This window comes from Melampsora larici-populina (assembly GCF_000204055.1).
Source record: "Melampsora larici-populina 98AG31 unplaced genomic scaffold MELLAscaffold_54, whole genome shotgun sequence".
Classification (NCBI taxonomy): domain Eukaryota; kingdom Fungi; phylum Basidiomycota; class Pucciniomycetes; order Pucciniales; family Melampsoraceae; genus Melampsora; species Melampsora laricis-populina.
This window is the reverse complement of record NW_006768818.1, coordinates 44,459-59,527: the sequence shown is the minus strand read 5'-3', so window position 1 is coordinate 59,527 and position 15,069 is coordinate 44,459. Positions and strand designations below refer to the sequence as shown.

Here is a 15,069-nt window from a genome sequence, read left to right as displayed (position 1 = left end):
GCACTATTATCCTGTCTAGAAAGAGTGAAGGACCCCAGGCTGTTCATGACCTGGGGATCTAATGGGACAACAGCGATCACCAAAGACCTCATGACGACTGTGATGAGAAGAGCCTGGGGAACCAACTCCAACATGACTGGCCACTCGTTTCGGATTGGCGGAGCTACGTTATTGACAAAGGCCGGTATTCATCTAGACGAGATCAAGCGTTTGGGACGTTGGAAGTCGGCGTGTCACGCTTTGTACCAGCGTGAGTGGAATGATCAAGAGTGGGAAGCAGCAAAACGTATCCTACGGGTAACCGAAGACACGATCCCCACTTACATTTAATCTCACCGTTCTTGCTCTTTGACTGGCCCATTCCTTGTATTATCCTGCATAATCCCTACTTCTTTTTACCCGACCGTCCTTTTTTCCTTTTTTCTGTGCTTTCCATCAACAAATGACCATCCTCCTGCCGTTCGTTTATGTCCTAACCTCCGATGGAATTAATTTTTCTCACGTTTGCCGTCCCACTAACAATAATAAGACCGGCGAGCCTCACAAGCTAAGCAAGAGATATGTAGGCGACAGGATCGGGAGGAGCCAGACCAGGCTCAGGCCTGTCACCTGAGAATAGGGGGACTCAGGCTCCTCCTTCTTTTCCAACAAATAGAACGGACTGTTAAGCGTGTATAAATTTTGAGGAGAACCCCTCTAGGTTCACTCCTCAAAAAGTGATATCGGGAGAGAGTTCAACCTTAAGGATGAACTCTCCCCGAAGTAATCAGTACACGTTGCTAACACGTTCAGGTTCCAGATAAGGATGATCCTTCTCCGGAACCTACCGCCCATATCTAATCCTCCCCTCACTTAGTATAAAACTAAGCAAGGGGAGGATATTGTACTGAAAAAAAATAGGAAAGTTTCATTTGAGAATGGATTGCCTCTTACAACAGGCACGCATTGTGAGACTGGTCCATGGAAAGGGAAGCGCGCTCTTAAGAAGAAGAATAACTGCAAATAGACAATTAAGTACGAGCGGACCTACCAATGGAGGATTATTATGGGTATCATTATACCCAAAGAGTCGAGAACTCTATACGGCCCTTCCGTCGCCAGATCGAGACAGACTCAGTAGAATCAAGCTACATATATACTTAGATCCTTCCTATTGGTTTGTCCCTTGTTCACAAATTGATTCTCTATCTTATCAATCATCTTTACATTATTCTTTCCCTTACCATCCAGTCAAGAGCAAAGAAACTCTCAACTGAATACTTTATATAATTTTTTCGTCCTCCCACCCACCCTGACAAGGTGTATAAATTTTGAGGAGAACCCCTCTAGGTTCACTCCTCAAAAAGTGCTATCGGGAGAGAGTCAACCTTAAGGATGAACTCTCCCCGGAAGTAATCAGTACACGTTGCTAACACGTTCAGGTTCCAGATAAGGATGATCCTTCTCTGGAACCTACCGCCCATATCTAATCCTCCCCTCACTTAGTATAAAACTAAGCAAGGGGAGGATATTGTACTGAAAAAAAAATAGGAAAGTTTCATTTGAGAATGGAAGATTCCACAAAGTTCACAAAGTTCACAACGTTCACAGGGTTCACAAAGTTCACAATGCGCACAAACATGAGAAAGCAACTGCACCTATCAAATTTTCAAGGCCAAGGTTCACTGAGCTCACAACCTCTCACAACTTCATACTGTAAAAATGTAAGTCAATTCCAATTGACTTAAACGCTCACAACTTCACACCAAATTGTTAACGCTTCACAAGGTTCACACATTCACATTCACAACTGTACATTGGACATGGATTTTCAATCATATTCAAACTTCGAAGTTCACATTCACAAAGCTCACAAGCCTCACAAGGCCAAAGCTTACAAAGCGCACACAACTCACACTATCACTGGTTCACCAAACTACCATCACAAAGGTCACAACCTCTCAATCTTCAGCCTCTCCTACCTCCTCGCTTGCGATATCATCATAGTCTTCCTCGGTGTCATCTTTGTCAGCATGTTGTGGGTCAACGTTATCCTTGTCTGGAGCATCATCTTCATCGTCTCCTCCCTCTCCTACAATAATAACACCTTGACTCATACGCTCCCATTCAGCAAGACTATGTTGAACCATGCGTCGCCATAAAGTACACTTAACCTCATCATCCTCCGTGCTACATCCCAGCGGGGGTGTTGTCAAGTTAATCAAAGTACATATCTTCACTCGCCACCTGACCCATAGGCGGCAGGAGCGCTGCATGAGTGTCGCATGCAAAGCCTGCATGCTCTCTTTCGAAACAGCCCATATGGGGACAACACCTATAATGCAGATGTTGTCAGCTCATCTGAGATTGTGGGTTAAAAAAGCCTTCATACCTTGATTGATCTCATCCCTGAGGAACTCAATTTTATCCTGGTAGGCGAGACCCCAGTTCATCATCTGCCGGGCCTCCTTTGCTATTCGGCGGAGCTCCTCATCACATCGCTGGACGTCTAGATGTCCTTCGATTCCATCCTGAATTCAAGGGTCTACTGCCCAAGGTTCACCAGGATGTGTGAGGTCACCACAATCAAAGAATGTATCGGTAATCTCCATAGCCTCTACTTCTTTCAGGGTTGGCGTTGGAAGAGGAACGTTTGGGTCATATTTTAAATTGTAGTTATTCGCAAGCCGATTATAAGTGGTGTGCTTTCTTCGTAGTTCGGCCGATTTCAATATCCTCAGCCGATTCATTTTGGCCTGAACATTTGTGCCTTTTCAGATGATGAAGTGGAAAGCATTAGTGTACTTTTGGCTCTGTAGTCGAAAGTACTTGGCTGTCCCTGCACGCCTTCAATATTCAATGACTCCACTTTTGGCATTACAGAGCCGACCTTTGGCTACCTGGATTTTGATCAAAGGTTTTGCTCGATCATCTAGACTGAGCAAAAAAAGTCAGTGTCTTAAATATCTGGCTTTCAACATTCATTTCATACCATCCACTCTGGTGAGCTCTTTGAATTCCACGGCTCCTAAAGTTCCAGTGACATGCTCCATGGCTTCTTCCAGTTGAACCATGGTGTTCAGCAATGCAAGCAAAGCCTGTTTTTTACGACCTTTTTGCTTTGACTTCTTCTTCCTGCTTAATGCTGTTAGTCTGGCTCTGATCCAAAAAAAATTCAACTTAGTTATCCATTGTTAAACCAATAATAATCGATAAGAAAATAATGATAACATACTGCGCTGCAACAAGCTTTTCTTTGAGCTCGACCAATTCTCCCACCTTCTCAAGGTAATCCGCACTTGTTTGGCTCAATGCCTGACTCTGTAGTTCCTTTTTACGGCGCCACTGTTGCTCGAAATATGCCATGTCCAACCCATGAGCGCGTTGCAAACTTGCCAACTTTTCCTTTGCCAGATTCAACTTCTGTATTGTTTTTTGAAGGTGCCGCAATGACCCGTGGACTGGAAATTGAAAGTCAGCTAAAAAGCCAATATTGATGACCAAGACCACACACCTGCATTCATCCTGCCTAGATCGTTCTTGTGAAGTGCCGCAAAATTGATGGCATTTAGGCGATGTTGCTTGGTAGAATACCTTAGCCTGCGCACCAAGGGTTCAAACTTAGCCCATATACGCTCACTACCTTCCCCGTCAGTAAGTCCCCACCCTTGATTCAGACGTGGATTGTAGTCCAGCTGACAAGTCCATTCATGCACGAATGAATGGAACAAGCTGGTTGCAAATTTGAGTCAATTGAATTGTTGTTCAATAGGGAATTGATTGCGCTATAATCATAAACACAATAATTAAATGAATGGTTCAGTGTGGAAAAATGACATGGGCAAGCTGATTTCGATATTACCTTTATAATCCCCTTCAGGATATTGCACCCTATGTCATAAAGTACGCCAAGCCTGCCATCTGGCTTGCCTGGTCTGGCTTCAGTTGCTCGCAGCAGCCAATTGATGAGTGCAAGTGGGTATATGTTTCTGATATTATATTCATAAATACCCGACATAATACAAAAATGAGATTAGATAACAACTCACTTTTCCCCACTTTGTATAATGCTGATGAACTTCAGACACTGATCATGTCTGCATGCTCATACCTCAAGTCCGGTTTCATCGTTGCCTTTCCAATGATTTTTCCCTCGGATGTCATCAGCAGCAGTATGTCGGGCTGAGCATGGATCCTGAGGAAGTGGTTTTAATGTATAAGGTCAGGCAATTTCAAAAATTAAAGGGTAGAAATACTGACCACTTCTGTTTCAGCCCAGTGTTTCTTTTTGCCTTGTGCACGAGGTGTGGGCAAAGTATCATGCATCACCTCCACTTCCTCAGGTGGTATGAACATGGACGGGGTGATTATACCACCGAGTTCAATACTTGCAGCCAAGTGCCGTCGGTGTTGAAAATTGCCATCAATACACACACAGTGACCTGGTTCTCCATCGGGTAATGGTTCTAAACCAGGCCCAAAACATTGGGGGCATTTGATCGCGAGCTTGTCGTATTCAGTTTCACGAAGGGCCTTGGAGGTCGCTTCATCCATCATGATTAACATTTGGCGATATGCATCCACACACGACGTTAGTGATCGATTCCATTCGCGAGCCTTGCAAAATGAGGGGGCATGATTTCATATGAAATCAGCCTGATGTTGTATGAAGCTTGCTAATATCAAATAATAACATAATTACTTTCTCGCCGCCCTTCGCAAGGAATATGGGATTTCCAGGGTCAAGAAACTCTGTCAGAGCCGGTGCAAACGGCTGGTAACCAATGCAGCAGTACTTCCAAAGTATATGAAAAAACCGCAGGAGTCGAATGCTGATAGCAGACACTGGCTGATCAGGTGTACCACCTATATAGCCCGCATAGATTAGTCGTACCCAATCATTTGCATAACATTTGCAGAATAGCAGTTTCACCTGTTTCCGATCTTTGACCATCATGGATATCAGCTCTCATCTCTGAGTCCACCGTACCAGAATTGAATACTCACAACATAGATCCAATACATCCACAGTGCGTGGAGAGCCTTGACAATTACAATGATTTTTGAAGTCATGATCAAATGTTTGTGTGTGAGACCAATCATGTGTCAATTGCTTCTGTTGAAGAAAAGCCTGGAACATCGCAGGGTATCGAGTGCGCCAATGGATTTCTTCATGTGCTTGGCGACCGGAGTAAAAGCCCCTCTTCAGGTCTTGTGCCACATCGTCATCCAGGACAGGAACTGGTGGATCCATGGTTGGATCTATAGGCGGATGGAGGAGATCATCATTCATTTCCAAGCCTTGGTGCGAAGATTCATCAGAGTCGTTGTTATTATCCTGTTGATCAGCAGGTGTTTGAGGCAATACCGCAACCGCTACGCAACGCCACGGGTTTTGCCCTCCTCTGCGTTGCGCAGCGCGGACTGCGCTATGTAGCACTACGCAAATAATCGCAATTTCGCAAAAAAAAAATTGGCTCAGAAATACGGAGCGGTGGGTGCGCAATTTACCGCTATATTGCGCGCAATATAGCGCATATGGAGAGTCACAACGTGAAAACTGACATTGCCCGTGTATAAGAAATAAAATGAGCACAACTCATATAAAGAGACAAAGAAAAATTAAAAGAATAACAAGACTTGTTTTTTTCATTGAACCGTGTATATAAAAAGAATAACAAGAAAAAAATTAAGATTAAACATGTGGTATCATTTACCACGATTGGACCTGAACCCAATGGGACAGGGGCAACAAGAACTCCCCCATTATTTTTTAGTGCCTGTTGCCGAGCTCGCTGTTTCATTGCTAAAACTCGAGCATCTAGTGGGTTTTGAGGTTTGTGATCCAATCGTTCAATTGTGCGAGGTCGATTCTTCTTCTTGCTGGCCATGGTCAAGTGGGGAATAGGGAATATGTTGCTTCGCGCTGAGCCTTAGTTCAAAAACCAAGTTTTCAAACGCAAAGGCCTGATTGGTTGAAATAGGCTTAAAACCCCAAAGGGTTGTATAGAATCAATACTATCCACTTATGTTAATTGCCAATTTTAACCAACCCTTAGTTTGTTCAATGTGACGTTTGGTTACTCCCCTTTTGGTGCTCAGTTTGCCACCCAGTCAGTCAAGGACGGAACCGCTACCGTAATATCCTAGATGATGAAGAGGCCCCTGCAAAATATGTCAAAGCACCCTTGACATTGACAGGTGACTATACAAACGAGATCGATATTCATGGACTGATGCAGGAAACCTGCCTGTACTATCGAAGGAATTTCCATATATGAATTCCAGATACCTGTCAACTCAATTTGGTGTAGTGCGTGCGTGTTGTAAGTATGTGCTTACCCATCCACATCCAATGGTTAACCCCTCTGGGGATTTATTATGAGGCGTTCCCCAAGCGCCCAAGTGAAGATGAATTCAAACCTCAAAAAGATGTTGTTGATAGATAGCAATACAGTCTCACATACCTATAAAGTGTAAATTAAGTGTAAATTGCCCCCCATGAAAATGGGGGCAATGGGTAACAAACAAACAAATTTTGGAAGTGGTTTCATGTTATTTGGTATCACTTTAATCAACTTCCTTTGTTCCTATCTTGATATACAACATCACGAAAGGTGTACATGTATTTTATTTATCAATAACATTTGGGTCATTCCACTTCTTATGTACCCAAATGTTGTACAATATCAAGGATGTTTATGTGCATGTTTTGTCATATGCGCACATCACCCCTGAAAAGGTAGTTTTATAACCACAACTTTTGCTACAGTTGTCCTTTGGGGATTTTGAGTGTTGCAAAAGATTCCTAGAGCTGCATACCACTGGGGACAATCCACTTCTTATGTACCCAAATGTTGTACAATGTCAAGGATGTGTATGTGCATGTTTTGTCATATGCGCACTTCACCCCTGAAAAGGTAGTTTTTTGACCCCATCTTTTGCTACAGTTGTCCTTTGGGGATTCTGAGTGTTGCAAAAGATTCCTAGAGCTGCATAACATATGGGAACATGCACTTACTTTGCTCCTACCTTGATGTACATCATCATGAAAGGTGTACATGTATTTTATTGGTCATAACAATGCGCCCATCACCCCCGAAATGGTAGGAATTTGACCACATCTCTTGCTACAGATGTCCTTTGGGTGTACAACATCAAGTATGTTTGTGTGTATATTTTTTGTCCGGTGTGCACTTCACCCCTGAAAAGGTATTTTATCACCACGACTTTTATGGACTATAGTGTGAATCACAAGTTTACAGATCACTAGATCTAATCATAGTTGCTGCATTATGACATTTGCATTATGACATAAGCCAGTCCCATCTACGCTTGGCGCCTCCCAACTTCCAAGCCACCATAATCATGACAGCACCTCAATTTCACACCAATAATCCATGCCCACGTCTCACATTCATTTTTGATGTACAGCTGAGTTTCATCAGCGATATGACCCCTTTTTTCCTTTATAAATTGAATACCGCTTTTGGTAAGCTGATAGTACAGTCTTTTTGGATGAAACACACAGATATCCCACCCATGGACTAATCGGTCAGATTTGTCTAATATTTGTTGATTGACCAATTTTTCTAGTGAATCAGTGAGATATGTCTCATTTCATCATCGCATTTCATCTGAGTTCGCCCAATGGATCACACAATTGCTATTGATTCAAAAGGGAAAGGGCTGAGTGAGCGTGCGACCCTCGTTTGTACCTAGAATAAACGACAGCTCGAGAATCATTGACATGATTCACATGGTTTCAGGGGGGCAAAGTGTATGAATCAAGCTTGGCCTGAGCTACCTTTTGGAACGCATATCGACACGACAACTGAATAACTATCCGCTGCTACCTGAAATCGATCAATTCCAACTCCTACTTTTCCCAGTTTTTACATCAGAATCACTTTATTCTGACGAGATCCTTACCTTATTACAAGATACATTACATCTTGGACATCCCAAAAACTTCCTTGCATGCTTCGGACCTAGATCATCGCGACGTAAATTCAGAAGCTAGAAGGGAGTTTGATAAAGGTGCTTCGATTTGTAATTGATTGTCTGAGGGTACAATTTGTTTAGTCTGTTGTATTTGTTTGCTCGTTCGAAGTTCCTTCATCTCATCTTTTCTTTCAACCATTTTCTTAGCAGTGGCCATGCCCAAGTACAAGCCTAGAAGTACACGCGAATCGCGTCTCAATCGTCCAATTCAAAAGCATGAAGAAAGACCAAAATACCCACCAAACGCCCAAGCTGCCAAGAAAGCTGAGCTAACCGAGAAGTATGGTCTCCCCTCGGATGCGAAATTTCTTTTTTTCAAGAAGGGACGACGCTTCAGCAAACCACGCCTCAGTCTATCGTATGGCACTGTTGTATGCCTGGATCAGGATACTTTCGAACTCCTACTGGTCGTGCGATTTGTTGAAAAGGCCGATGGCACTCCTGGCCTTTTTGAATCATATGACCATTCAATCAGTACAGTCTATTGGCATGCCAGAGCTCGAGGTGAAATCAAGACGAATGCAGCTACGTACCGCGGAAGGAGACCAGGAAGAAAGTTTGGACGTATGCACGCTGCTGGGTTTTGTCCTGGATATGATGCAAAGGTAAAGGGAGGTAAGATCAATCACCGCTTGCTCTTCTCAAATAGCCATACCGTACCATCAATCCCGATTGCTAATATTGAACTATAGGTCATTACACCTGGAACGCAACCACTGCCGCCGACTTCCGAAAGATGGAGGCCGACTTGAAAAGACAAGACAATCTCCCTCAGATTGAATCATTCTTCGCTGAGAGATTCAGTGGCCTTTCATTATCCGCATTCGAGTCCAATGCTGCCATCGCCGCCCAAACACATGCACCATCCTGGGCCAACGAATCCTTCTACGTGTCCCCCAATGCCAAAGTATTTGGTTCCAACATTGTAGTCACATTTGATGAATTTGTCAACAAGAGACATAAAGATTGTGACGAAACCAAATACGCTTTTGGACTTTTCTCTTTGATCGACTGAGAAACCGGACATCTTTACGAGCGAGGATCATCTGCCCCTTGAGGTAATACCATTGGTGCCTGCTTTGTCCTTGACAACTACAATCTTGAAGTCAACTTGGATGCTTGCGATGGAGTCATCGAGATGCTATGGAACTCTCAAGTCCATCATCGGGCTACGGCATCAAAGACTTACAATGCCAATGGTGTGCAAGTATGCCCTGAGAACGCCGAAATCACTTGGTTTGCATGTTCTTGTCAAGTCTCACAGGCGTTGGTGAAACGAATTGAGAACATGAAGGCAATGCGGTCCCAGAAGAGTGAGCAAGAGTGGGTACATTATCAATCATCAGTGTTGACGGGGTACAAAGAACAAGCCCACAAGAAAATGAAGGCACTGGCTCTGAAGTTAGGAATATGGCGCGAGGACTTTTAGGATAAGTATTTTTGTGGAGACACATTCGTTCGCAGCTACTATATACTTTTGTTTGAAGGATTTCACTTTTAGACCATATTACACCTTAGATGTATTCCTCGCTCTAGTAAATGTCTATAATATCCATTTGTACATATGATTTTCCTTTCCTTTCCATAACGGTCATGAATTTGTGAGGCAAGTCGTCAACTTCACAGACAGCTTCACAAGTACACATTCACAACTACACAAGTTCACCAAGCTCCTAAGCCTACCACTTCACATAGACAATGTCTTGTGAAAGTTTGTACACTCAGCTAGTAAGTTGTGAAGTTGTGAGGTTCACAGGTTCACAACGTCACAACTTCACGACTTCACAATCAACATTGTGAGTTTAGTTGGTTGGTTGTTGTGAAGCTGTGTGGTTCACATCATGACAACTTCACAAGTTCACAAAGCTCACAAGTCAACTTCACATCGTCAATGAGGTGACTTGTCAAAGTTTTCACACCCAGACAGGCGTTTGTGAAGTTGTGAGGCTCACAACTTCACAACGTCCCAGCTTCACAACTTCACAAACAACATTGCGAGCTGTGTGAAATTGGTGCGTGTCACATCTTCACAAATTCACAACACACGTTCACAGCTTCACAAGCTCACAAACCGCACGTTGCTGCCACACCCAGCTCTTTGTGAAGTTGTGAGTTCACAACTTCACAAACCAGTTGTGAGTTCACGACTTCACAAGTCACATGGCGGAGCTGCTGAGCTTTTGTAAAAATGTGCGGTTCCCATCTTCAGCTTGTCACAACTTCACAAGTTCACAACACTCACAAAGCTCACAAGTCAACTTCACATTGTCAATGACTTGACTTGTCAAATTGCTCACACCCAGCTAGGCTTTTGTGAAGTTGTGTGTGAAGTTATGAGGTTCACAGCTTCACAACTTCACAATGAACCAACATTGAGAGCTGTTGAGCTTTTGTGACAATGTGCACAAATTCAAAAGTTCACAACATCAGATCTACTACTTCACAAGTTCACTAAGCTCACAAATGCACAAATTCACAACTGCGCTCACCTGTGAACGCCCCGCGGGATTTTGGAGGGTTCACAAGTGCACAAGGTCACCAGTTCACAGCTTTACATTTTCAACAATATGCCAAAAAAACTGGAGGTGAGGTTCACACCTTCACAAAAAGCCACTAGTTCACATTGTGAATGACTTGTCTAGTTTTTACACTGTGAACAGGTGAGGTTCACAAAGTCACAAATTCACAGGCTCACCAGTTCACATTGTAAAAGACTTGAAAGATTATCCGTGAAGTACAATTTTCGCGGGGTTTTTGTACAGCTATCTAGCTGTCCACATCACACCGTGTCAAGGGACAATGCATGTAATTTATCAAGTTGAGTTTGCAAGTTCATTTTAATCTGGTGGCTACATACAACATTTATACTCAAGTACAATTTTTGACATCCTTCATTTGTGATAGTTGTGATAGTTGTGATAGTTCAGATCCATCAGATCCATCAGATCCATCAGGTCCATCAGATCCATTGCTAACCAGGTCAACCTCATGTCTTGTAGTATCTCCATTCAGTTCATCAAGCCTTTGGTATCTTATTGCTCTGAGCTCCTTGGCCAGCGTTGCAAATATTGAGTGATTCGATTCATACAATCCCGACCATCCTTCTGCAGCTGTAGTGTGGAAGATGGGCCATTGGTCATTCAGTAGTGGAATTGGAAGAGGCGGACATATTTTCAAATCTAGGGATACAAAATGGTCACCCCGGACGAAGCCAATTACGATTGGTTGAATTTTAGGGGGTGGAGGTGTAAAAAAGGGGTACGTCGACAGGGTTGCAATTTCTGGGTGAGTGTAATAGATCACCGGCTGGTGGTATGTATTGGCAATGAGTGATATTCCTCTGGGCATTGGGTAATATAGGTGGCGTGTTGCTGTGTCTTTCGGATTTTGGAGTATTTGAAGGAAGCGTTTGATGTCGTAATTGACGCAAAGGGTTGGAAGGTGTTTTCGTACCAGTCGAATTTAGATAAAAGCTCAGCTTCCATCTCCTTCTGGATAATCGTTGCGTCGGGTTCAGGACGCCCAAGGGAGACTGCGATGGAACGGAATGCACATAGACCATCGCCCTCTACATCAGTGACTTTAGTGACAAAGGGGTGTAGCTAAGAGGGTAGTTCGTTCAGACAGGGGATAGTCATCTATTCAACGAATGAAACAGTCAGTGTCGGTGGAATTTTGAATGTATAAAGTTCATCTCACCTGTAGAGACGCATCGGAGATTTCATTTGGATCATTTTCTAAGGCGGAGACGGATTGAGACTGAAAATAAAATAAGATGGTGGTGATTAAATATTAGGTAGTATCATCAGTGGGTGATTGACAGATAGCTTACAATGGGAGGTGGGTTATTTTGAGGTTTAAAGTGTTCAGAAGGAGACCATGACATACTCTTAGGCTTGCCTGTCGAGGTAGCATCTGGATGAGTTGTATCCATTGTCGCGTCGGTGTTGTCAGTGGTAGCCACCCCTTTACGCTTTCCTTTGAGAGGAGCCGCAGTGGGTATATCATCGGGAGCTGTAGCCTCAGTGTGAATCTTGCCTTTAACAGGAGCTGCTGGTTTGGTGGTTGAAGGCTTAGCGTTTCCCTTAAGCCGAGCTGATGAGCAAGCTGGAGATGGGGTATTGCTTTGATTCTGGTCACTTCGATCGTTTTGTGAAGCCGCAGAATGTTGAAGGGTGGCCTCTGTAACGCTTGAATTTTGTGCTGGATGTTCTAATTCTAACTCTAAAGTGTTTTGATTGGCCTGATTGGGAGTCTCAGCCAATGCTTCATGAGCTGATACCTCTTTAGGGGAATTATTTGGTTCAGTAAGTTCTTCATTTTGTGTTTGAGGTGCTAATTCTAAAGTCATGTTTCCACTTTGATTGGAGGTCTCAGCGTGTACGTGATGATTGATTGTCTTGCAATTGAATTTCTCATCACCGTGATGATTTGCTTCAGTAATGTTGTTGTTTTCTAATTCAAGGTTAATCGAAGGTGGTGTGGAAAGAAGGGGTGTCTTGGTAAGCTCGTATTGAAGGAGTGTTGGGATGGTTTCGCTTTCCAATGACGATAACGTTGAGGTTGAACCGGGGTTTTCCTTCGGTGGTCTTGAGGTGTGATCTGGTGTTGGTGGATCATTGGGCTGGGGCTCGTTCAACAGAGAAGGCTCCTGTTTTGGGGTTTGAAATCCAGTCAATCCGTATGTATGTATTGGACTTGGACGCTTTTAAAAGATGATCTTACCTGATCAGACAAATTGGATGATAAGAGACCTATTGGATGATCGACGTTTGTGGTGACTTGAGGGGTTGGCTCTTGAGTTGGTATAGCGGCTTGATTGCTATGTGAAATCTTCTGGGGGCCTGTTTTGCTTGACTTGCGGTGTTGCATGTCAGGAAGGTCGTCCTCAATGTCATCAAGTGTATGTTTAGACCGCTTCAAATGTTCAATTGTCACCATACTCATTTGAGCAAGGTTCAAGTCCTCTTGAAATGCGTTGAGGAGAGAGTCCCGTGTGGCACTGTCCAGCTTGTTCAAGCGTGCGATGAACAGTTCTAATTTTTGAGACTGGTTTGGTGGTTGTGAGGTGACTGAATGTGACTTGACAGGCGGTGCGATCTTGACAGATGGTGCAATGGACGGTTCTGGCTTTTGAGGCTGGTACAGTAGACGTGGGATATTTTCTGCGGCTGTCGATGGAGGAGGAGAATCGGTGACAATGGCTTGGGATTTTGGTTCTGCTCGCCGGTGGACAGAAGGTCGCTGATGAATAGAAAGGTGATCATGACGAGGTTCATACACAGTGAATGTACGTGGACTGCTTTCAGAGGATCGAGTGGCTTGAGCATAGAAGGGACAAGTACCGGGTGATGTTTTATGGCGAGTATGTCCTTTGCAAGATTTGATATTGATGTAAGTTGGGCGGGAATCAAGAGTCGATAGATTATAGCCATGTGGAAGAGTGAATTTGTCGAGGGAAGCCATGAGATCTTGGCCATTCGCAAACACTCCAGGGGGGGGAGGAGGTAAACTGGTGTTCAACGGAGGTGTAAGTCGTTTGGAACTAGGAGGATGATCATGCTCAGAATTGGTAATTTGAAGTGTCCATTGTTCGTCACCTGAGTCTAGTAACGTTTGTATGGCTTTTGCGTAGAAGGGACAAGTGCCAGGGTTTTGTTTGTTTTTGTATCGCCCTTTGTAACACTTATAGTCAATGAAGGTAGGGTGTGAGTCAAATATTGATATTTGGTAGCCATTGGGTAGGGTCAGTTGATCAATATGAGAGGTGATTTGATAACAATCCTTGAACTGATTTCTGACATCAGACGTCAAATCGATTGCAGAAGCAGGAGGTGTAGGGTTGTGGGTATGAGTTTGACCGGTGGCTTGGCCTTGGGGATGGTCGGTTTGAGTCATGCTGAGAGGGAATGAGTGTGAGGGGGTCTTCTTGGATGTTGAGGCCAGCGATTGACTGTGTGAGTTTGTGAGCTGATGACTTGAAGTCTGTTTGGTCATAATACGGATGTGTAGTATAAGGTTGAGGTGTATGTACGTGTGTAGTAGTAGGTATGGGGTTCAGAGGGTTTAAACTTTACATGTAGTCATTGTGAAGTTTGGTGCGGGGCAATTGGGAACTTGTAATTGTGAGTGTGTGCTGTGTGAGTGTGAGTTGTGAGCTTGTGAGCTTGTGCTTGTAGTTTTGTGTAGCAGCTGGTACTTGCGTGGACAACATGATGAAAGGTAAGGAACCTTGTAAGATTTTGCCTGGTGAGTATTGAGATGGTTGTTGGGGTGCATTATGATGCTCCAGATTAATTATGAAGGCACTTGAACTAGTGTCTTTGTGGTGTGGAGTGACTTGTACGTGGTGGGGAGGTTACTCCAGATGCATGGGGTACATCTGAGTGGCATCTGCTGCAAAATGACGGAGCCGTGCGGACAATACACAGTGCGTTTTCTTCGGGTCGGGGCCAAAGTTTTAGTGTACACGAGGTGAAAGCTGGTAAAAACATCAAAAATTGCTTGCTGGGTTCATGCTGAGTATGAGGCTTTAAGCAACCCCGAAAAAACGTTGCAGGACAAAGAGCGTTGTATCTCTCTCCAGATCTTTTTCCAAGCGTTTTGGGCCACAACTGGGCCCACAATTCCAGGTACAATTTTTTGTCAATCATTTTTCCAAAAATGCAATCATTTTTCGCTAGGGAGAAACACATTATTTTCACAGTGTGTGTGGCACAATATTGGTGGTGTGCACCAACCTTCCAATGAAGCTGCAAATTTGTGAGTGGGTCCAGCTGGAGTCGGAGTCAAGGATTTGCTCAATTTGCTGACGGTGTTGTTTCTGACGGTGCGCTCCGTCCCGTTCCATATAAAGCCCAAGTATTGCTGTTCAGGACCAAAGTCTTGGTTTTTCTTTGGGTTTGTTCTGACTCCTAGAGAGTCGCTCAAGTCCCTGATGTCCTTGAGCAATATCGTCTGCCATTCTCTCCTGAATATGAGATTGACGTTGACCCATTGGCAAATCTTTTTGATTTCAAATTGGCATATAACTATCTCCCTCCATATATCTGCTGGTGCGCCAAAGACACCACAGCTTGCCACCCC

General features: G+C 43.8%; 2 protein-coding genes across 2 annotated transcripts; one reads left to right on the top strand and one right to left on the bottom strand.

Moving 5' to 3' along the window:
• Nucleotides 1-1,940: 1,940 nt before the first annotated feature.
• On the bottom strand, nt 1,941-2,301 carry MELLADRAFT_111474 (uncharacterized protein; the record flags this gene model as incomplete). The annotated part of the gene is made up of 2 exons (XM_007415796.1): nt 1,941-2,169; nt 2,210-2,301. The coding sequence occupies 2 exons, from the start codon at nt 2,299-2,301 to the stop codon at nt 1,941-1,943; spliced, it is 321 nt and encodes a 106-aa protein (XP_007415858.1).
• Nucleotides 2,302-8,138: 5,837 nt separating this feature from the next.
• MELLADRAFT_92935 (uncharacterized protein) lies at nt 8,139-8,998 on the top strand (the record flags this gene model as incomplete). The annotated part of the gene is made up of 2 exons (XM_007415887.1): nt 8,139-8,598; nt 8,676-8,998. 2 exons carry the CDS (start codon nt 8,139-8,141, stop codon nt 8,996-8,998), a joined length of 783 nt encoding a protein of 260 aa, XP_007415949.1.
• Nucleotides 8,999-15,069: the final 6,071 nt, after the last annotated feature.